A 21,229-nucleotide genomic window follows, 5' to 3' on the forward strand; every position below is an offset into this window, starting at 1 on the left:
TCTACACAGAAGAATTTTTATTGCAGTGGTGTTTATAATGAAAATGTATTAATTCATTCATAAATATTTATTTACTGCCTATTTTATTCCCCGTCCAGTTCTAATCACTGAGAATCCTTGGTAAAGCAGACGCACAGAGATCCTCCTTTCCTGGAGCTTATAGTCTGGGGATGGCGAAGGGAGACCAGCAATAAACAACTAGAGATACAAAGATGGTTCCAGTGTCTGACAGGTACTAGGAAGGAAGTAATCATGTTGATGAGGTGGTAAGGAGGCAGGAGAATGGAGGTGCCTGCTTGACCTCTAGGGGCTCTGGAGCAGCCTCTGAGCAATTGCGTTTGAGCTGAGAACTGATTGATCAGAAGAATTAGGCAGGTGATGACCTGGGAGGTAAGGTCTAGGCCTGTTCAAAGCACTGAGATGATAATGGCCTTTGTTCAGGGAGCAAGGGGAGAGAGAGGTGAGATGATAGACAGGTGCCCCGTCCTCCAGGCCTGGTTAAGGAGGCAGGCTGTATCCCAGAGTGCAGAAGGAAGCTGTTGGAGGGCCTCAGTCAGGAGAGTGGTTTCTAGGTCTCCCAAACAAAATTTCTATCACTAAGAACTAGTTACCTAAATTTTGATACATATGCTACCTACTGCTTTAGCCACAATAAAAAATGATTTGCTCGCTTACTGGAGTGGAAAAATATTATTGACATATTGAGTAATAAAAAACATGTTATGCTGTATATAGTATAACCTCATCCAAAGCGTATAAGGATGTGTATTGAGACATGTCTGGGATATCAGGTGAGTTTCTTTTTTTTTCCTTCTTCTTCTTTTATATATTGTTGTATTTGCACAATGACTATACTTCAGTTTAATGCAATGTGTACATTTTTTGGTTAATCTCACCACCTACCCTGAATGCATTATACGTCATTTACAAAAGCTCATGTTTGAGAAGAATTGTAGGTCCTTGGCCAAAAGGCATTCTGAATTTAATTTTCCATTTATTTTTACTTTTCTTCTGCTTGATGGTGTTTTGTGTGTTGGGTGGTTGACACTTAACTTAGTCATAGTATTTTCTATTTTTCATTAATCCTGACATTCAACTATAATACAAGAAGTAGACATGCTTATTTGGCAATGATGAGATGTATTATTTTCTTATTTCTTTAATAGAATGAAGAGTTGAGTATCTTATATCCAGCTGCCATTGTGACTATTGATGGATTTAGCCTTTTTCAGTCTCTTCGTGCTTGTCGAAATCAGGTAGCAAAAGGTAATTTTTGGCACGCCGTATCTGACTTCTAACTTCTCATTTAATTTAACCCATTTAGAGAATTAAGTATGTCCTCTAAATTAAAAAGGCCGCCTGTACTAGATTTAGAACAAAGACCCTGTGACTGTAAAAATGGGAGTGCATTGTTGGGTAGATGGCTGCTCAGTAAGATAAAGGCAAGGACCGGTAATCAACGCTATGTATTGGGGTGAGAAATTTCATTGCATCTAGCCGAGGAACCAAGTTCTCACTATTTCAGCAGCTGTTGGGCTGGTTACTAGAATCTTGTGATTCTGCATTGCTTCCATTCTCACCAAGGGTAAGGATACCACTGTGTGCAGGGGGGATTTTATTCCCCACCCCGCCCCACCCACCCGTGGGCAAGGCCCAACAGGGAGTCCACATTGGCTTCTCTTTGCTAACCTGGAAAGCTTCTGAATGGAGAAGTTAAATGCCTGAACGATGTGTATATGGGCAACTACATTATTTCCAGACTTGGGGGTGAAAAGTGCACAAACAATCAAGAGTTCTTTCTTGTACTGCTCAGTCTACCTTCTTGGGAAGAGGATGAAGAGCAGAGTTGTGTCCATCAAATTCAAGATGTCATTGTTTATAGATGCAGTAGTACCTGCAAAAATGCCGCCAGCGAGAAACATACCATCAATTTTAAGACCCCACTTTTAGAAAAGCCTTAAACTCAGTGAAAACACCAGTGCTAGACTTCCTCCTTTTCTTCTGGGCTTGGGTAGTGGGGCTTATAATGGCCCTAAAACCAAGTTTGTCTTGTTTGCAGGTTGATGGATTGGTAAAATCAGGAGGTTTTGGTTATGTACGTCTTTAATGGTACCTGCTTTTCTATTCAGTCAGAACTTGTTGGAGTTTTTATGGCTATTTCATAATCTTTTAAATTATTTAAATTTAGGCATAATAAGCATCATTATTTTGGGGTCATTTAAAATAGTCATTAGTATATATACCTAAAGAGACTGGCAGTTTTCTGCAGGTAAGAATTCAGTCGGTGAAATAAACTAGAAATCGATGATTATTGGTATTGTCAGCCATTTAATTTTTATTGTTGAGTTCCTGTTTATCTTTTGTGTTTAAGACCATAAAGCCATTGGTCTCCTAGGAAGTAAGAAAGCCACTAAGTGCCCGCCTAAAGTAAGCTGCTCTGAAAAGAATTCTGACAAATTGTTGTGTCTTTTTATTTCGGCATGTAGGAAAATTCTCTTTTCTTGGCCTTACTATCAAAATCTGAAGTGCTTAGAGGAATCTGTTTTTCCCTTATTAAAGTACTTCACTTCCCAGAATAAACAACCAGAATCCAGCTGTATTCTAATATGTAGCATGAAACTTTACTTATAAATAGGACCTAGTGCCTAAACCTATGGCAAGAGGTGTAACTATTGCTTTTCTGTTCATTACTTGCTCACTAGGTGGAAATACTGAGCAGATACAGGCATTTTATTCTTTCTGGTGATGCTATTGCTGGTTACATATCTTTCTATCAAGACTGGCCTAGGCTGTTGTCTTCGAGGCCTTGCTATATGTGTGCTCTTACAGGCATGTCGTTGAGTTTTTAATTTTTCACTAAGTTAAGGCACTGGTTGCCATTCTCAGGATTTTATCCAGTATTTCTCAGCAGGGAGAGATTGTTTCTTTGTCTTCAATTGCAGTTTGAATTCGCCTTAAAGTTTAGTAATAGTCTAGAGTTTTTAATAGCCTTCTTCCAATTACGTGAATGTTCCAAAATCTCTTGTGACGGTCAACTTGCTCTTTTAATGTTTGTGTTTTACATATACTGTCTTGGCATGAATAAAGTTCACTTTAGCCTTGTTTATGTTGCCTTGCCTCATTATTATTATTGAAATTTTAAAGTAATCAAGTTATTATATTTTTAAAGGTTTTTTTGTAAAACTTTGCTTCATCCATTATAGTTAAGTTTGGATTGTTTAATTTTTGTCTTTAACAGCTGCGGCATCAGGCAACGAGAACATACAGCCACCACCGTTAGCTTATAAAAAATGGGGTCTACAAGATATCGACACTATTATTGATCATGCTAGTATTGGTAAGCATTACTCATTCAAATTCTTATGGAATTTACTTCTTTTGCTTTTTAATTGATGTATCTCATTTATTAGAAATGTCCATTTATTCTTAGGCGAAAGGAAATGCATTGTCTTTAGTGCGACATTTGGAAGTTACTCCAGACTTACGGATCATTGTAGGTTTATAAGTTTAAGAAGCCACAGCAGTTTTAATAATTACATCTTCAGCAGCAGTATTGTTCAGTTTTAGGTCTTTCACTATTTGACTTCATGTTTTTTTTTTTTTTTTGCAGACAAGTTTAATTCATATAATCACCATATAGCTCAGTCTTCTGTAACCTTCTAAAACTGTAACCTTTAGACCAGCAGAGTATAGGTAAAAGCAGATTTCTCCTTGTGAGCATAATTGAAGACTCACTGTGTTAGGCACTGGGAACACAGACGAAAAAGACAGAGGTGAGAAGGCTTGGTCTCATCAGGGAAGCGTGAGGCTAGCTGGAAGAACCATGTGGAAACAGCTGCAGTCCCCAAGTGCGCCAGCTGGGGCGGGAGGCGGAGGAGAACCCATGGCGCTGAGGGAGGTAGGGAGCAGTGGCGGACTTCAGTCTGAAATTGGAAGAATGAGTGGGACTTGATCAGAAGCAGCAGCACAGAGGCGGCATCCTAGCCAACGTGTGCTAGGCGTGAGGGGGGAAGTGCACCGCGTGCTGTAAAAATAATGGGTACAAGGAGAACTGGCAGGCAGACGTGTAAATAGGAGTCAGATTCGAAGAGCCTAGTGTGCTATGCAGAGGAATTTAGGTCTTCCTCCCAGCAACACTGAGAGCCACTGGAGAATTCTGAGCAAAACAATGGTATTATCACTTAGCCTGTTAGAAGAATCACTGGTAGTTCTTAGTGACTGTAATGTGGGGGTCAAGGCTAGAAACTAGGTGCAAGAAGGATACTTCTTGGTAAGAAGTGATGAGTTTCTGAATTAAGGTAGTAGAAATGGAGTGGAGGAGAAAATACTATTTAAAAGATGTGTATTGTTTTCTGTTTACCAACATGTTATATGCTTGTTAAGTTCAAATAGTATATAAGTATATAAAGAGGAAAAGAAAAAATATCCCCTTAAACCCTACACCATCCAGAGATACTCACCATTGGCATTTTGGTAAACATCCTTATAGACTTGTGTGTGAAATGCGTGTGTAATATGTATATGGTGATAGAAATAGGTTTTCATAAATAGGATTACATCATACCAACCATATTACAGCCCTTTTCTAATCAACATATTGTAAAGAGCCTTTCAATCAATTTTGCTAAATACACATTTTATCAGGGTCCTGATAGAAAACAGATGGCACCCCTGAAATAGGACAGCTGAAACACTTTTTATTTACAGAGGAACTATTTGGAAAGATGTGGTGCAGGAGAACCACAAGGGATGGTACAGCATCTCGGGGCTTCGTAGCAGCCCAGCTGTTAGGCACTGCTAGGCCACAGGGGGCGAGGGCCTGGACAGTTCCAGAACTTGGAGGTAGTGAGTAGAATCAGCATCTTACGAGCAGGATGGCTTTTTTTTCACGTGTCACAGGGAAGTAGGTGTCCTGACTTCACTTTCCTTTCTGTCTTTGATGTCCTGATGAGGCTTCCCGTTGTCTGAAGCCAGGCGGATGTCAGCCTAATCTACACACACTGTGCCCTGGGAGTGGGCGGGGAGAGAAGGCAGGAGTGTGAGTCTGCAGGGTCAGACGGAAGATCCCTGACACACGCATCCCGTGGCTTGTTGCTGTGTCCTTCTCATGAGGAGTACTCTGCAATGAAGCACTTTCTTGTAGACATTCAGTGTGTCTTTACTGTTTTGCTAATAACATAAACATGCTGCAGAATTCCAAAGTGTTGAGTTCGGTTCAGGGTGGCTTCCCTGTTCTGTGAATTGAACTTTGGAACATTGAAACGGGCTAGGAAAAATGATTGGATAGAAAATATTATTCTATTCATTTATCTCCCAGCCTACAAAATGATGGGAAAATAAAAAAGGTACAACGGACGTTATTTTGCATGTACATCTTTATGTTGAAGTTCTGATGAATTCATCCAACAAATAAGTGAACACCTGGTATGTCCTAGGTGCTAATATCGGAGCTAGAAATAGAAGGCAGACGGAACCCCGTCCTGATGAAGCTTACAGTCTGTGATAGGGAGATACACGATGGACAGTTAAGCCAAATGAATAAATATGGTCATATCACAATGTTAGCCTGCATCATGAGGAAAATAAGCAGAGGGTTATGATGGAGAGTGAAAGGAAGAGGCCACTTCAGGTAGACTGGTGAAGATAAGGCTCTCCAGAGAAGTGACGTTCAGACGGGACACCGGGGGGGAAGAGCAGCCAGCTATGTGAAGGGGTGTAGGAAGAGCATTCCAGGCAGAGGAAGCAGCAAAGAGATAGGCCTGGGGGGCCTCAAGGTCCTGAGAAACGGGAAGGAGGTCCCTGTGACCTGACTGTAAAGAGTAAGGGGAGGGGCGCCTGGGTGGCTCACTCTGTTAAGCGTCTGACTCTTGATTTTGACGCAGGTCGTCATCTCGTGGTTGTGCGATCGAGCCCCATATGGACTCTGTTGGGCTCTGTGCCGGGCATGGAACCTACTTAACGTTCTCATTCTTTCTCTCTTTGTATTAAAAAAAAGGGGGGGGGGGAACAGGACAAGGTAGGGTTGGAGATGGAGACTGGGGACAGATCACATAGGGTAAGGAGTTTGGATTCTCTCTAAATACAGGGGATGTCACTGATGGTGTCTAGCTACGGGGCATTTTAAATGATCCTGACTGCTGCTTAGAGGCTTGTGAAATAAAAAGTAAAAGCAGGGAGACCGGTAAGGAGTTTGTTGCAATGAGGGAGAATGGCGGCCTTGCCGGGAGAGGAAGCCGTGGAGCTGGAGAGGGTGGACAGATTGAGATATTTTTGTAACTGGTAAGGGGTGGATTTGAGAAATGAGAGAAAGGAAGGACTCAGGGATATCTGATTTTTCTTAATTTGAGCAAGTTGAGTGGACGATCTGTTTACTGAAGTGAGAAATATGGAGAAGGAAGAGGTTTGAGGTGGAAAGATCAAGAGTTAGGTTTCTTACAGGTTAACTTCTGACACAATTACACATTCAAATGGAGGTGTCAAGTAGGCAGTTAGATATACATCTGAAGTTTAGGGAAGAAGTCCAAGTTATTGACATAAATTTGAGAGGGAGTGGTTGACTGTTTCATGCTTCATAGAATTCAGGAAGGGAAAAGGTCCATCAGATTTGGCAACGTAGAGCTCTTCCTTGAGTCTGATGTGAGCACTTTAGGTGGAGCAGTGAGGAGGAAAGCCAGATTGGGGTAGGTTGAAGAAGAAACTTTTCCACCTCTATTTTCAGAAATTAGAAACACAAGAGCCAAGAAACTGGATCACAGCATCTCCATTTTTTATGTTCAGTCTTGACCTCTTCCTTAAAATTCATTTCTATAAAATTCATTTTCCACCAGGGTATCCAAACTTAACATATCCAAATCGGAATTTTTTATTTCCTCCCCCAAACTTGTTTCTCCTTTTTTCTTATCATCTCTTCTGTTGCTCACACCCAAAGATTCTGAGTCATCCTCGACCCCTCCTTCTCTCAGGTTTTTCATCCAGCAACTACCCCCCTCACCCCCGCCTCTTCCTGCACAGCAGACCCTTTCTGACCACCGCTCATCTCCATCATTGTGAGCACCGTGGTCTAAGCCACCATCATCTCTTGCCTGAACGATTGAGGAAAAAACCATTCTAACTGGTCTTTCTGCTTCCTTTCTTCCCTCTCTAAAATCTGTTTGCCAGTTAGCAGCTAATAGCCTTTTGAAATGTAAGTCATGTTTTTCTCACTCTTCTGTGCAAAATGTTATTTTTATAGTGGCTTCCTGTCTTATTCCTAATAAAATCCAAAGGCCTTATAGTGGCATACAAGGCCTGACATTGCCTGGTTTATGGTGTGTCTTTTACCTTATCTTCTTTAGTACCTCCCCCCCCCCCCCCCCCCCCCCCGCCCCGCCCCGTGTGTTTGACCACATCTCCTAGTTGTTCCTCAGATACACCAGGCGGCCTCCTGCTTGAGAGCATTTGTGATTGTGGCTCCTTCTGCCTGGAAAATTCTACCCAGCTAGCCATGGCTCGCCCTCTCTCTCACCTCATTTAGGTCTCTGCCCAGATATTATTTTGTCAAAGAGGTCTTCTTTAGCCACTATAACAGACCTAGAAAATTATCCGAGTTTGACTTTATGGAAATTTATATTAAGAGTTAAATTAATATTTATATTTTAATAATATTTAAAATAATAGTGGGTTAACATTTCATCATAAATTATATTTCAAATTAGTATTATATTTACATAAATCTATTTTAATATGTATTTTAACTAAATTGTAATTTTTATAATATAAATTATATTAATATTTATACTAAGTTTCAAAGTGTGGAAAGGCCTCAGATAAGATGTTCAGGAAAAACACAAAAAGTTCACATCTGAGGAAATACACTTACAGTAGGCAGCTTGTCTCAGCAGTAATATTCACCTCATTCCTAATAATGAAAGCGTATATTTAATAAGAAATTGAAATATTTATATATTGAAAGGATATGGGGAGAAGAAGGGCTGTCAATAAGCTGTATCTTCATTTACCTTAAATCAATGAAAAATAATGCTCAGATTGGTGACTCAACAGACCACGGGTCTCTCGATTTCACCACTTTGCCGCAGTACAGAGAGCAGGACAGCGCACATAAGACCTCAGGGATGCAGTCAGCGATTCGTAGGCTGTGGGAGAGGAGTGCCTATTGGAGTATAGGAAGAAGTTATTTAAAACATTTTTTTAAATTTATTTTGGGGGAGAGAGAGCAGGTGCATTTAGTGTAGGGGCCGAGAGAGGGAGAGGGAATCTCAAGCAGGCTTCTCGCTGCCAGTGCAGAGCCCAGCATGGGGCTCCATCCCATGACATGGGGATCGTGATCTGAGCTGAAATCAAGAGTCGGACACTTAACTGACTGAGCCACCCAGGCGCCCCGAGAGAGGTTATTTTAAAACTTAAATTTCAGGGGCACCTGGGTGGCTCGGTCAATTAAGCGTCCGACTTCAGCTCAGGTCACCATCTCGCGGTCCGTGAGTTCGAGCCCCACGTCCGGCTCTGGGCTGCTGGCTCAGAGCCTGGAGCCTGCTTCCGATTCTGTGTCTCCCTCTCTCTCTGCCCCTCCCCCGTTCATGCTCTGTCTCTCTCTGTCTCAAAAATAACTAAACGTTAAAAAAAAAATTTTTTTTTTTAAAAACCAAAACTTAAATTTCAATTTATATGTCACACAGTCCACCCTTTGATTTCATTCTGGTAGTGTCAGGCCAAAGTTATGCAGATTTTTATCACATAGTAAAAACATTTTGTATATTGAATCATGAATTTATTCATGAAGGTGGGACAGGTGTTCTGCTCTTTGAGAATAGTCCAGCTTTGACAATTATTTGATCACTTCAATCCCTCAGTCCAGCAAATGGCCTGCTCAGGCTCTCCCTAAAAGTATTTCCTTTCCCAGGACTCTTCTTCAGGAACATTGTGTTTTTTGACCATTTGCAGGTCAAGTCGAGGCAATACCTATATGTGAAAATTAGGGTAACTCCTGTTCCAATCTACAGTGTATTTGAGTTTAGAACTTTCCAACTGAGTATCTTCACGGACCATGTGAATACCCAGGTACCGCATGTGTGCCTGAGTCCACATAGGTTGAATCTTAGCAGCACATCTTTACTTCCTGGATCTCTAAGCTTCCTCCACCACCTGCTGCTCCCATCTCTCTCTCCCTGCCCCCAGGTGAATTTACATGACCTTGGTTTTTCCTTTGCTACTCCAGACAAGCATGTGGGTGTCAGCAGTCTGTCTGCTTTTACTCTTAGAGCCTTGGGGAAACAAAAAGTTAACTCTTCCTTCGAAAAGGTTGGGGATTTCTGGACTACAGAGTAAAGGTTTGAAAGTGTTTGTTTTTTGCTGTGTTGGGAGGGGTAGGATACAGAGCACAGATGCTCTCGTCTTTTTGGTGGCCGTGTAAATTAACACCACCTCTATGGAATGCAGTGTAACAGTATGTAATAAAATGTTTAAAAATGTGATCCCCTTTGAGAATTTCTGTCTGTAAGAATTTTCCGTACTGATAGACGTACATAGGTGTCCAAAGACATATCAGAGATCTTTATCACAGCGTTATTGGTAGTGGCAAAGATGGGAAACAACCTAAATATCCATCAGAGGTCAAATCACTTACGGTATGGCCATCGTGGAATGTTCTGGGTGACTGAGAAGAACGTGGCACGTCTCTTTGATGTTTTATGAAATAAATGAGTAAGACACACATCCTTTTACTTGGTGTGCTGTCATCTGTTGTACAACATCTCCTGAAGGCGGCGTAAGACACGGTTTCACTTGTTGCCTCTAGGAACTGACTGATGCCTGGAGATCTGGGCAGACTGGATACCTTCTGTACTGTCTGAGTTTGTATGTGTCAAAAAGTTAATATTGAAATTTTGTAGTATTTTACAGCTTAGAGAAATAGGTGGCACTTTTAATATTTTATGACATTGGTTTTACAGTCATTTAAAAATGACTTTTATCTGTTATATAAAAGTAAGCAGTTTGCATCTTTGAATGGAATCGAAAATGTAATGACCTGAAGTGACAGTGTCATTTCAGTGCATTTAGCTCACGTGTTGTTGCTGTTGTTTCGTCATTAGGTATTATGACTCTGTCCCCGTTTGATCAAATGAAGACTGCTTCCAATGTAGGTGGATTTAATGCAGCAATTAAAAACAGCCCACCTGCCATGTCTCAGTACATCACTGTCGGGTCCAATCCATTCACTGGCTTCTTCTATGCTTTAGAGGTAAGAGTTTTGTCACTGATCACGGGTAAGGCCTCTCTCGGTTTTTCACCTTGTCTGCAAATTGGATATTGTAAGTTAGCCTTAGAAAGATTAGGCAGTTTACATTTCTAAGTTTTCAATTTAAGCTAAAATTAGTCCCCACTGACTTCCTTCTAGATTCTTTAGGTGAACTGAAAAGGTACTAAAGTCAGCGTAAAACCAACACATTTCTCCATTTCAGCTCCCCCAGCTTCCTGAACGGTTGATTTGTCTTTAAACACTGGTGCACTAATCAGCGTCTCAGGGTTACTTATAGCCCACCAGAGTGCAGTAAATCAGGAATTGTAAAGTTACCCGCTGTGGTGGATACAAGTGGTGAAAATTGGTTCCTAAAAATAGGGGAAAGTTAGGTTCTGGACTTGGTGGCTCTTATTTCTCGCTTATAAAACAGCCTTCTTAGATTTGTCCAAACTATCTTTTTACTTTCATCAAAATATACATTAAAAAAAAAAAAAAAAGAGGGACGGGAGCCAGTTGTGAGTAGACAGGAGATCCACAGCCTTGCTAGAATAATGCCATGTTAACGTCCTAGTTAAACTTTTTAAATTAAATTACAATTTAAGGAGGCTAATCCTGAAGATAAAATGGACTGCTGGTGATTTCACTTTTAAACTGTAGAGTTAAAACTTCTGATTATATTCCTGCTTCCTAAAATCATGTTTATTGCACTCTCTGAAAGATGCTATTTTTGATGCTCCAGGCTTTACAGCCTTTCAAAATCTTTAAAAGTAAGCCTTGTTTAGAAAGTATATTTTGGTTGTCAGCTATTCCCTGTTCTCTTTCAAATGTCTTGTTTTTCAGGGAAGCACACAACCATTATTATCTCATGTTGCCCTGGCTGTTGCAAGTAAGCTCACTTCGGCTTTATTTAACGCTGCCAGGTAATTACGGAACGCTCGACTGCAAGATGATCTAATTTGTATCTCGCTTGGTTTTCACATCTGTTTTGATAATCTGCACATTAGAATGTTGGAAGCCCTGGTTTTATTCTAAATTCTCTTTCCGGTCAGTGGTTGGCTCGGTTGGAAAAGTAAGCACGAGGAAGAGGTGGTGCCGAAGCAGAAGCCGAAGGTGGAGCCCGCTGCCCCGTTAGCCGTAAGGCAAGTTGGCCGTGCTCGTCTCCCGTTGTGTGTTTGTGAAAATGTACCGTGAAATGTATGGCCTTTTAAAAAAAATTTTTTTAATGTTTTATTTATTTTTGAGAGAGAAAGGGAGAGAGCATGAGCAGGGCAGGGGCAGAGGGAGAGGGAGACACAGAATCCGAAGCAGGCTCCAGGCTCCAAGCTGTCGGCACAGAGCCCGATGCGGAGCTCGAACTCACAAACCATGAGATCGTCGCCTGAGCCGAAGTCAGGTGTTTAACCGACTGAGCCGCCCAGGCGCCACGATGGTCTTTCTATGAGTTTGGTTGATTTGTTGATCTCGTGAGTTTGTGGAGCTTCTGAAAGTCATTAATGTGAGACTTTTTCTGTCGGAATATAAACTCCACGAGGAAGGTGATTGTCGTGTGTTTTGTCCACAGCTGTCTCCCTGTCATACAGTAGGCGCTCAGTGTGTGTTTGTGGAGTGTGCTTTCTTGCAAACACCTAGAACCTTAGCTTAAGTTTTAGGAAAATTAGTTCTGTGATAGCTGTTGAGTTTTTTGTTAGGTTTATTTATTTATTAGAGAGAGAGAGCATGCCTGCATGGGGGAGGGACAGAGAGACAGAGAGAGAGAGAGCAGCGCATCTGTGCCGGCAGTGTGGGGCTTGACATGGGGCTCGATCCCACAAACTGTGAGATCATGACCTGAGCTGAAATCAAGAGTCGGATGCTCAACCACCTGAGCCACCAGGCGTCCCAGATAGCGGTTACAGTTTTTTAAAGAAAGTTTAGTTTGTCAATCAACTGTGTAAACTTAAAAAGTGCTTAGTAACTTCTTTAAAAAAAACAAAAAAACGAGGAGTCTGTGCATTCAAGCACTCTGAGGAATGCAGGCTTGTGCTTTTTTGTTGACTTCACTGGTGCTGTAGGATAGTGTATTTGTCAGATTGTGCAGGGAGAGGGCGTGATTTTTGCTTGATTTTGTTTTTAAATCGTTTGTGTTACCTAATATAAAATACTACCATGAAGGGAAACAGAATCCACCCCCCCTTGTAGATATTCTTTAACTAAAGAGATACAACGAACTGTCTGTTATTAAAATTTATTGAAGATTATCCTCTAAGGTTGTTTCATATTATTTTAAAATACTGTAACACCTCACATTTTCTAAATTCACTTAAGAATCAAGAAGTAAGCTAAGCTGCCCTCTGCCTGCACACAGATGTAACAGAATTTGGACACTTTGTTTCAGGGGCTTTTCTCAAAGTGAGTGCACTTGGTCCTTTTGTAGTACCTCTTTACTTTTATCTTGCAGTTCTAGTAAGATTGGTTATAGACCAAGAACAGTTTAAAGATAATTATTTAGGGGCACCTGAGTGGCTTAGGTGGTTGAGCATCTGACTTCAGCTCAGATCATGATCTCACAGCTTGTGAATTCGAACCCCGCATTGGGCTTGGTGCTGACAGCTCGGAGCCTGGAGCCTGCTTCCGATTCTGTCTCCCTCTCTCTCTGCTCCTCACCTGTTTGTGCTCTGTTTCTCTCTCCTCAGAACTAAACATTAAAAAAATAATAATAATAATATAGTTATTTAGAAGAGGGAGAGTTCTTCAGGCAGATTTGTTGGTGCCAGTAGATTATGGTATCTAGCAGAAAGTAGAGGTTAGAAATACAAACTTAAGGGGCACCTGGATGGCTCAGTCGGTTAAGTGTCCAGCTCTTGATTTTAGCTCAGGTCATGATCTCACGGTTCGTGAGTTCAAGCCCCTCATGGGGCTCTATGCTGACAGATTGAGACCTGCTTGGGATTCTCTCTCTCCCTCTCCCTCTCTCTCTCTCTCTCTCTCTCTCTCTCTCTCTTTTCCCCCCTCTCTCCCTCTCCCTGTCCCCCTCCCCCTTCCCTGCTTGAATGTTTGTATGCTCTCTCTCAAAATAAATATTAAAAAAAAAATGAACTTAGGACAGGCGAAATATGCTTGTATAGAAGCGTAGTATTCTAAAATTGGTCATGAGGGTACTGTTTCCTCTGACATAACACTTCATCAAGAAAAGATAGTTATACTTGATATTCTCTAAAAATATAAGATTATGGGTACTTATGTGGAAAATCTATGAAATAAAACTTACCTGTTTTTATTTTATAATGGAAGAAACTTCTTATGCATTTTGTGTTGCAAAATGTCTAGTATGATTAGTTAATAAATTCACCATGAATCCGTGCAAAGTTTATATTTCTTTACCTAAAAGCAGATTTTGCCTATTTTATTTACACATTTCATTATTCTGTTAACTTTTTCTAGATTGGAGTTTGATTTGAGCTTTTTATTTTCTTTTAAATATCAGATTTGGACTTCCAGATTCTAGACGCCATGGTGAAAGTATATGTCTGTCTCCATGTAACACGCTGGCAGCAGTAACGGATGATTTTGGCAGAGTTATTTTATTGGATGTAGCTAGAGGAATCGCAATACGCATGTGGAAAGGTACTTCCTTATAAAAATCTAGAAAAAAGTTAATTTGCTTTTTACCCCTATAGTTGAGCAGTATTCTCATCCTTCAGCTCCTAATTAACAACACTGCTTAATGCATTACGTGTATGCTTGCTTGCTTTCTTTTTTTTTTTTTTTTTAACAAGAACTCCCATCAGCCACACTTGATCCAGTCCAGTTGGTCTGTTAACTTTAAGGTTGATCAGTTTATATGCTTTTAATTTCTTCCTTATCTCTTTTTCAATTCTGTCCTTGTCAAATTCCTGAAGTCAGTTTCTTGCTCCTGTTATATTCATTCCACTTCACAAGGTCACACTTAAGTCAGATGTTCTCTTCAAATCTAGAATGCTAAGTCTTTCAAACTAAAGACAGCAAAATAATTTTTTCTTATTTGACTTCCATATCCATCTGCTGGGGTCAGTTTCTTGGTAAAATGTCAGTTAGGAGTTGTAGTTAGTTGCTAATAAACGACTCAAGTTCGGGATTGTAATGATATGCCCATGACAACCTCAGGAGCCCAGTCGCCTTTTATGTAGCTTCTCTACTCAAGGTTATTTCATGGTTCAAATGACTACTGGAGCTCCAGTCTTCTTGTCTGAGTTCCATGAAGGAAGAAAGGAAGAGGAAGAACTTCCAACTGAGCCAGTCCGCTTTGAAGATGATTCCCTGCCAAGCTCTTTCCACAGTGCATTAGTCAGGACTTAGTCACATAGTCATACCTAACTATAAGGGAGACTTGAAAATATCTAGGCACATTGTCAGCCTGAGAAAGGTAAAATCTCTTTGACCAAGGAAGAAGGGGAGAATGCATTGTTTTGGAATCCTTGGAATAGTAATATGTTAGTAATATGGTAGGAAATCCCAGCTGTGATGCAATGTGGTCTCTGCTTAGCAATGCGAGGAAAAATGGATTTGAGGAGATTAAAGTACTCTGGACAGATGGAGACCAGTATCACCTTCTTGCCAGAGAATTCCTGCAGTGTTTACCTGTTACATGTTTAAGTGTCTATAGAGGTAGGTTTCAGCACCGCAGACACATCATTTCTTCTTGGTGTCTGTCTTCTGAAATAACATCAGGGATGGTTCTCAGCAAGACTTTTCCAGAATATAGAAGACATAGGTGTCCCAGTAGGCCCACATCCACTACAGCGATGTTGTTGGAGGCATTGTGGCCTTCCCTTCTGCGGCTGGTGCTGTTCCCCCATATTTGGAAGAGAGGGGCCTGTGGCCGGTGGAAGGGGCCCCCCTGAGATGGAAGACTGTGTCGGCTGCCTCTTCTCAGAGGCAGGGGCTTCCTGCTGCCACCTGGCACCACATCCCCCCCCCCCCCCCCCCCCGTCTGCATAGCACCACAGGATTTGAAAAGCACAAGATCAGGTTGATCTTTTTCTTACATTTTAATGGGACTTTTATTCAAATCCAAGCCTGGTAACCTCCCCCAGAGTTTTTAAAGGGAAAGAATTTTTTAAAGAGAAGGAGGGGAGAGAATGGGATCAGGGAAGCGACTCATGAAGCCTTAATGACAGCCGTTTTCTTTTTAAAGAAAAAAAGTGATCGGAAGCAAATTTAACAAAATTCTGGATTTAGTATGACTTGGTGATTGAGTCAGTATTTGTTACAATTATTATTATCTTTTCTGTTGAAGCCATTTCATAATAAAAAGGTAATGTGCTTTTATAGGTCTTCTTAAACCCCTGGCTAAAATATCCCAGAGTGCATCAGAAAGCTATGATTGAACCTAAATTAATTAACTAATTAGCTGCCCTTTTCCTCTGTCTCAAAGGGTATCGAGATGCACAGATTGGTTGGATGCAAATCGTAGAGGACCTCCACGAAAGAGTACCAGAAAAGACGGATTTTTCCCCCTTTGGAAATACTCAGGGTCCAAGTCGTGTAGCTCAGTTCCTTGTGATCTACGCACCCAGAAGGGGAATCTTGGAAGTGTGGGGCACACAGCAGGGGCCTAGGGTAGGAGCCTTCAACGTGGGAAAGCACTGCAGGTAAGCCGCAGACCCCGTCATTTTCCTGGTTACAAAAAGGAATGCTTTTGTTCAAGTAAAGCTTTTATTAAAGCTACTTATTAGATTGCAAGTCGTTTGAGAATTGCAGTGTTCTCTATTATGGTTTTTCCCTGTGAGTGCCTGGTATATAATTAAGGATTAAGTATTTAATAACAACAACAAAAAATCTTAATGAAAGGGCCATGATATGCTACTGAATTTAATAAAGTGACCTGTGGTGTTGCCATTTGCCCCCATCCCTTACTTATGCTGTGGGGGCTCAAAAGGAGAGATTCCTTCAGATTCCCATGGAGACGATGTTAAGTGAGGTGAATGCTTTGTTTGCCATAGGCCTGTCACTTAATTTTTCTAACACATTTTAACAAGGCGTCATTCTACCAGTCACCTCTGCTTCACTTGTGTTCTTGGTATCAGTTAGTGTTTATTTTACTTAGTGGTGCCCCCAAATCGAGACTAACGTAGGGGTCCCTAGCTATAATATAAGCACTTCTGGCATTTCTCCTTTCTCTAATATTCTTACCGTATTGGTATGTGATTTCCTCAGGCTTCTGTATCCTGGCTATAAGATAATGGGCTTAAATAATGTCACCAGTCAGAGCTGGCAGCCACAGACTTACCAGATCTGTCTTATTGATCCAGTGTCTGGAAGTGTGAAAACAGTAAACGTTCCTTTCCATTTAGCACTGAGGTAAGACCTATCAGGTATCCCTCTGCTAGCTTTTCCATCCCGTGTTTTGCTCTTGGTCTTGTAGTTATTGTTTTGTTGTTGCTGGTTTTTTCTCATTAGACAGAGATCTTTATTTTATTTTTTTTAACGTTTATTTATTATTGAGAGACAGAGAGACGCAGAGCGTGAGCAGGGGAGGGGTAGAGAGAGGGGGAGACAGAATGGGAAGCAGGCTCCAGGCTCTGAACTGTCAGCACAGAGCCCGACGTGGGGCTTGAACTCATGGGCCGTGAGATCATGATCTGAGCCGAAGTCGGTCGCCCAACCAACTGAAGCACCCAGGCGCCCCTAGACAGAGATCTTTAAAGTTAAATAGGAAGAACATAAAGGAAAAGAGAGTTGGAGTGTGCCAGACTTAGAAGGAAAGCGATTTCATGTTCTGTAAGAATTTGTTGTGTTTATTGTTTTAGCGACAAGAAGTGTGAGCGAGCCAAGGACATGCACCTAGTGAAGAAACTGGCGACCCTGCTGAAAACAAAACCTCCCAATCTCGGTGGGTGTCCTTTAGTCAAAATAACAAAGCATGCTCTTTCATCATTTTCTAAATTAATAGCATATTATAAACAGAGCAATCGAAATAGTTCAGGGGCGCCTGGGTGGCTCTGTTGGGTAAGAGTCTGACTCTTGATTTCAGCTCCGGTCATGATCTCAAGGTCGTGGGATGGAGCCCTGGGTCAGCCTGTGCGCTGGTCGTGGAGCCTCCTTGAGTTTCTCTCTCCCTCTCCCTCTGCCCCTCCCCTACTGTTGTGTGCTCACTTGTGCTCTCTCTCTCTCAAAAAAAAGATTCATCTCTGAGCAGTTGCAATTCCTTAAAATAAGGTGAGCTGCAAGTAATCATGTATATATTTTATTGGAATTGCTCTGTAAAGATGAAGCTTGCCACCTGGGAGATATTAACATTCATGTAAAGTAACAATGTGAGAGAAACCAGAAGTCCTTTAGACTGACTGATAGCTACAAATATATGCATTTTTCTTTCCACATAAAGTTTACCTTGTAGTAATAGTGAAAAATGTGGTTAATTTTCTCTTTGTAGATTTGGTTGAAACAGAAATAAAGGGATTAATTCTTGATATTAAGTATCCTGCAACGAAGAAACAAGTAAGTATGCATGTGAATTTTCCTGACGAGTGGCTGTAACCTATTTCTCTTAAGAAAGCCTTTGTTTTCCTCTTTCCCTCCAAACATGACAGGTTAACGTCTTCCTTTTCATGTTTTTATTCATGTATCCTTTTTATATTCATATATGGAAGTTGTGTTGTCTCTTTTTCTCCTTCTTTTTCTTTTAAAAATTAAGCAATACTACCATACACGTGTATGCATGTTTTAGACACAGACACACGTATCTATACATAGCATTTATTCAGATTAAAGAATAATAATAAACACTTATGTATGACCAGCCCCCTGAGGAAATAGAATGTTACCAGGAACTCTGACGAGCCTCCTGTCCCTCCTCAGTCCCCTCCCCCATCCCTAATGTGACCAGTGTTTGGAATCTCGTTTCTCTACAGTTGATGGACGTACTGCATGTGCTCACATACTATATGGATTCCACCCTGTGACTCTACTTTCTTCACTCGCCTCCTGTCGGTGGGCATTTAGGTTGTTGCCGGTGTTTTGGTTTTTTGCCATTACCCTGATACTGTGATTATCCTTGTACTAGGATACTGTGATTATCCTTGTACTAGGATACTGTATCTTTGTTTCCTGGTGCCCGGTGTGCAAGAGTTTCTCCTGAGTTTTATACCTAAGAGGGGAATTGTAGGGCATGAGCTACGCTAGCTGTACTAGTTGATGAAAAATTGCTTCTCAAAGTCCTTGTGCTGCTAGTTTGCGTTCTCACGTGTGCTGTGTCAGAGGCCCTTGTCAGGCTTCTTGAGTTTTGCCAGGTTTGGGATTCTGCTGTGACAGTTCACTGTGATTTCTGTCCTCGCACCCTCTTATCAAAACCCTCATAATGCTGCTTGAGTTTTGGCTGTCTGAGTCCTTACACAACGCTTCAATCCCCGTGGACATCTCTGAACTCCTAGTCTACTTTTAATCAGAACCGAATAGCCAACGGCTCCTTGTTTTCTAATGACTTGATGTACATGGGTTATAGCTCACCAGTTTTTTTTTCCCTTTTTACCTCGTTTAAGCCCCTTCAAGTAGGGTCTTCACCAAAGATGTCTGTTTCATAATCCACAGCAACTAAAGTAATGCCGGATGTGTGGGAGAATTTAGTGAATACTGATTTCTTATCCCCTCTTACTGTGGTAGTCATTTTGTTGAGACACTTCTTGTTTTATTGTAAAACAGGCAAGTCCCTGTGACTTTTCATCCAGTTTCCATTCTGACAGGGCTAATTAGCTCTCATTTTCCTCAGGGCAGAGTCTTGGTTATGAAAGCTGACGTTCCTCTGACAAGGCGGGCACCCGGAGAGGTAGTTCAGAGAATCTGTTGAAAGGGAGGGCTCTCACCCAAACAAGGCTTCTCATTTTGATACTGTCTTTTCTCTTACCTTACATCCTGGAACAACAAAACTGGGAACTTTAGCATATTACAAACTGTCATCTTGGCCTTTTTAAAAATTACTACACTACTGAATTGTGCGTGAAACTATGAATTTTATTAAAAATGCAGGAAAAGCTGATAGTAAAAGTTGTGTATTGTTTTCAACACTAAGGGGGGAAAGGAAACCAGGTTAGGCTTGAGAAGACTGAACAAATAGGCAGCCAGCTGCCCTTCTGTGTAATAAATACCAGAACACAGGCAGTTACATTTTCTTGGGTGTTACCTTTCTCAAAAGTCACTTTCTTTATATCCACCATGTAGTGAGGCAACTACATCATGGGCTTGACCAACCTCTTGAGCCACCCTCGGAGCCCATTTCTTTCCTACACACACACACACAGAGGGGGTTGTGATACCATTTTTGTCTCATGCCATATTCTCAGCCTGCTTTTGAAACTATTTAATCTCATCGATAAAAAAGCCAATTTAACGTGGTAGTATGAAAGGGTAAGTATGAGCTTCAGCCGCTGTGTCTACCCATTGGTGATTCTGGTGGTTGCTTCTTCAGGCATAAAGGGAGATTTTGGAACTATGGTGAAGGCTCTAGAGCATCTACTGGGGGAGGGCAGGAGAGGTAGCTGGGGTGAGGTGGCGCCATATATATCTCCCATGGCCTGTAGGTTGACCTGGCCGTGCTCAAATGCACTCATTAGGCAGTAATTAAGTTCTTGTCAGATTTTGTTATTGGCACATCAGCAACAGCCTCTGCTTTTCATTTATGCCCGTGGGGATAGACTTACACTCTTCTTACTGGTGAATGGCTTTGTCTCGGTTTCTGTTTGTCCTGGCCGTTCTGTTAAACAGCAGTTGCCTTCTAGTTGTCTCATTCTGAGTCCGGACTCTTTGTCATCCACCATATTGGGTATGCGATGAAATTCATTGATTATTACGTATGATGCAACCCTCATTCTCAGGTACGTATGCTAAAACATCTTACCAATGGAGCTTCCCTTGGGAATTTGGGGCAACAAAGGTGTAGGCATAAATACAAAGCTTAAAAAACAAAATCATTACCTTTTAATTGTTGCAATTGCTCAATATCTTTCTTCCAGGCTTTGGAAAGCATTTTGGCAAGTGAACGTTTACCATTTTCCTGCCTTAGAAACATCACTCAGACTTTAATGGACACTTTAAAAAATCAAGGTAATAGGGTTTGTACTGATTGGAGGTTCTGGTCTCACTTCAGATTTTACAATTCTGATTATAGAAAGCTGTTCCTGTTAAAGATACCATGATGTTACTTCAGCGTGGAAATAATACATATAAGACATGGTATTTGGAGACTTTTACTCCCTATTTAGTATACACGCTGATCTTCATCTGAGCTTTCTCTGAATATAAAAATATTTCTCTTTCAAATCTCTCTACTGGGGGAAGGACACCAGCATAGGATGGCGAGAAGTGATTATTCTGATACAGCTATACACATGTGAAAGCCATTGGCACGGGGAGGAGATGAGCTGGTGGTGTGCAAAAAACAGCCAGGTTCTCTTGCTGGCATTTTCTTCTGTTTTCCTTTATGGGAGGAGACCGGTTTCTGCAGATGAAGAGTTCTTTAATTTTGTGTTGACAGGGAAAATGATAAAAAAAAATATATGCTTTGAATTAATATTCTTTTAGTGTGTAGAATCCACATTTTCTCATCCATTTCCCTCAGGAACAACTGAGGACTTCCCAAATCAGACTATGAGTAAATTATTAGTTCTGCTTTTGTTTGTTTGTTTGTTTTTGTTTTTTGCTGTTCAGAATTTGTCGAAAAAGAATTACATCTCTATCTGTAGGATTTTAACTCTGTACTCCAGCTAGCTAGCCCAGCAAAATTCAATTTATTCAGAATCCCTAACATCAATTAAATTGTAGTGTGCAGTTTGCAGACTTCATCTAGTTGTGACTTTCTGCTTGTCATGTTAATTATATAAAGCCAGCTTTATATTTATATTTAAGCCAACGTAAAGTGGTTTAATTAGCAAATCATAGTATACTCTTTCAACACTTTCAGCATCCTAATTTTGAGATTTGCTTTCTCCACACGTATTTAAAGCTGCCTTTTGGAAGATAGTGAACTTCTTTAGTGCATACAAC

The 21,229-nt window shown here is 41.0% G+C and overlaps 1 protein-coding gene and 1 non-coding gene across 6 annotated transcripts in view; both read left to right on the forward strand.

Moving 5' to 3' along the window:
- RAB3GAP2 (RAB3 GTPase activating non-catalytic protein subunit 2) overlaps positions 1–21,229 on the forward strand; it is a 102,101-nt gene that overhangs the window by 43,618 nt on the left and 37,254 nt on the right. For all 5 annotated transcript variants that reach the window (XR_006961544.1, XM_047076549.1, XM_047076551.1 and 2 more), the window contains exons 8-18: positions 1,167–1,266; positions 3,239–3,337; positions 10,086–10,234; positions 11,075–11,154; positions 11,284–11,373; positions 13,698–13,837; positions 15,627–15,843; positions 16,409–16,552; positions 17,002–17,084; positions 17,628–17,692; positions 20,200–20,290. Coding sequence is in view for 4 of the 5 variants with exons in the window: in XM_047076549.1 (XP_046932505.1) it covers positions 1,167–1,266; positions 3,239–3,337; positions 10,086–10,234; positions 11,075–11,154; positions 11,284–11,373; positions 13,698–13,837; positions 15,627–15,843; positions 16,409–16,552; positions 17,002–17,084; positions 17,628–17,692; positions 20,200–20,290 (1,258 nt within the window). In the remaining variant the exon portion in view is untranslated. The remainder of the gene's footprint in view (positions 1–1,166; positions 1,267–3,238; positions 3,338–10,085; positions 10,235–11,074; positions 11,155–11,283; positions 11,374–13,697; positions 13,838–15,626; positions 15,844–16,408; positions 16,553–17,001; positions 17,085–17,627; positions 17,693–20,199; positions 20,291–21,229) is intronic.
- On the forward strand, positions 5,195–5,326 carry LOC124510516 (small nucleolar RNA SNORA36 family). The gene has a single exon (XR_006961723.1). It is a non-coding gene; the product is annotated as a small nucleolar RNA SNORA36 family (small nucleolar RNA).

The sequence above is a fragment of the Lynx rufus genome, unplaced genomic scaffold (genome assembly GCF_022079265.1).
Source record: "Lynx rufus isolate CCGP_SWC_20201006 ecotype Redwood Valley unplaced genomic scaffold, mLynRuf1.p SCAF_15, whole genome shotgun sequence".
Classification (NCBI taxonomy): domain Eukaryota; kingdom Metazoa; phylum Chordata; class Mammalia; order Carnivora; family Felidae; genus Lynx; species Lynx rufus.